General features: G+C 25.8%; 1 protein-coding gene across 1 annotated transcript in view; it reads right to left on the bottom strand.

Annotated features, from left to right (window-relative positions):
• The window catches only part of LOC105132298 (60S ribosomal protein L24-like), a 960-nt gene extending 649 nt beyond the window's left edge, over positions 1 to 311 (bottom strand). The window contains exon 1 of the mRNA XM_011035708.1: positions 192 to 311. Coding sequence (XP_011034010.1) covers positions 192 to 311 — 120 coding nt within the window. The remainder of the gene's footprint in view (positions 1 to 191) is intronic.
• Positions 312 to 1972: the final 1661 nt, after the last annotated feature.

Genomic DNA, 1972 nt, shown 5'->3' with positions numbered 1-1972 from the left:
AAAAGTAAAATTAAAAATATGAGATCTACTAAGTCAATTCAATCGAGTGGAATACAGATAGAAGGAGAGGGGATAGGCTTACTTGAGAACCATGGTACTATGAAAGTGCTGACGCCGCTCTGCCGCTGGGGAAATGTTCCTCTTCGTATTACAAACCCTAACTGGTTGGCAACCTCTCCAATTTAACTAGCGAAAAAACCCTTCTTCGTATTGTCTTTGGGCCTTTCCCTCTTGCTTGTTAGGGCAGAAAAGGCCCAAACGTCGGAAGTAAAGTCAAAAACCCATCCGGCCTCGCAGCATGTCAGATACATCTTTCTTTCTTTTTCATTTTTCTTTTTTTTTGGGGGCGAGGAGGTTAAATTTTAAAATTTAATTCACCTTGACCGCTACATTTAATTATTTATAATTCCATTTACCACGAATTCGAATTAGCTTTACTAACCAAATTCATGATGCTCGTTTTGCGAAATTCATTGATTGAATGCATGTGGTTATAATGACTTTATGATTTTACCTATTATTCTAGTTACTTTATATAATTAGAACAAATAAGTAATCCATGCTATGTTATGGGCTCATTAATTCTTTTTTAAAGTACAACAGGCATGTTCAAGTAATAGTAATATTTAAAAAAAATAAAAAAAAAATTAATATTCAAATCATTAAAATCTAATAAAATTAAACAATATAATAACATGATTTCAATAATAGGCTGCAATGTTAAAACCTATCATCATCGAAGTTTGTTGAGAATGTTAAAACCTCATTATAAAAAGCTGCAATGTGACATTAAAATAAGCTGCATGAGTTGCTAGACCACCACTCAGTAAAAAAACAAAAAACTAAAAGAAGTGATTAGATATCTGCATTTAATTAATCAATTCTATTTAAAATTAAAAATAAGTTTTATTCTTTAAAATAAATTAAATAAAAAATAAAAAATAAAAAGACTCAATATAATCCAGTTAAATAAGAAAAACAAATGAATGCAAAAAAATAAAAAGTCATATATTGCCTTAAATTCTAGCCACTAGGATTGTTAAAAAGTTAGGTAAAGATGTTTTATATTTAAAAATTTATTTTTAAACTTTTAAATATAGAAGCATTATGAATTTTAGAATAGATTAAAAAACTCAAAATCAACTCAAATTTTAAAAAAATCTCCTAACTCTATATTTACATTTTTAAGCAAGGTTAACACCAAAGAATACCTAAATTAAACTATTTTAATTAAATAAAATTTATTGAGATCAAGATATATTATTTTCATAATTAAAATTAAAGTTAAATTTTCATATTTCACCTTGATTCTTTTTTTTTAAAATCAATGACTAATTTTTTTCCTTTTTACAATAATACTATTAAAATCAATGATAATTTATATGTTTTTTAGCCACACGATGTAACCTCAACCCCTATCTCCTTTACATCCTGTTTATTTTAATATTTTAAAAATAATTTTTTAAAAAATAATTTTTATTTTATTTTAAATTAATAATATTTTTAAATCATTTTGATGTGTTAATATCAAAAATAATTTTTTTAAAATAAAAAAATATTATTTTAATATATTTCAAAATAAAAAAAAAACATTTTAAAAAATAAACATAATTATACTCTCAAACACTCTCTTAATTATTTTTTCTCTTAATTATTCTCTATGACATAGTCTACAACAAAAATAATAATAATGCAATGACAGTCTACAACAAAAATAATAATAATGCAATGACAGTCTACAACAAAAATAATAATAATGCAATGACAGTCTACAACAAAAATAATAATAATGCAATGACAGTCTACAACAAAAATAATAATAATGCAAGCATGGTCTACAACAAAAATAATAATAATGCAAGTCCCTTATCCTTCTCTCTTAATTTTGCTAGGGACCCGAATGTTGGGCTTCTAAAATGTTGGGTTTTGGGACAGGCCTGCTGGCAGCGACCCATTTCCACCCAAATAATCC

Source organism: Populus euphratica, unplaced genomic scaffold (genome assembly GCF_000495115.2).
Source record: "Populus euphratica unplaced genomic scaffold, PopEup_1.0 scaffold39.1, whole genome shotgun sequence".
NCBI classification, from domain to species: domain Eukaryota; kingdom Viridiplantae; phylum Streptophyta; class Magnoliopsida; order Malpighiales; family Salicaceae; genus Populus; species Populus euphratica.
The sequence above is the reverse complement of the archived record's forward strand: the minus strand, read 5'-3'. Positions and strand labels throughout refer to the sequence as shown.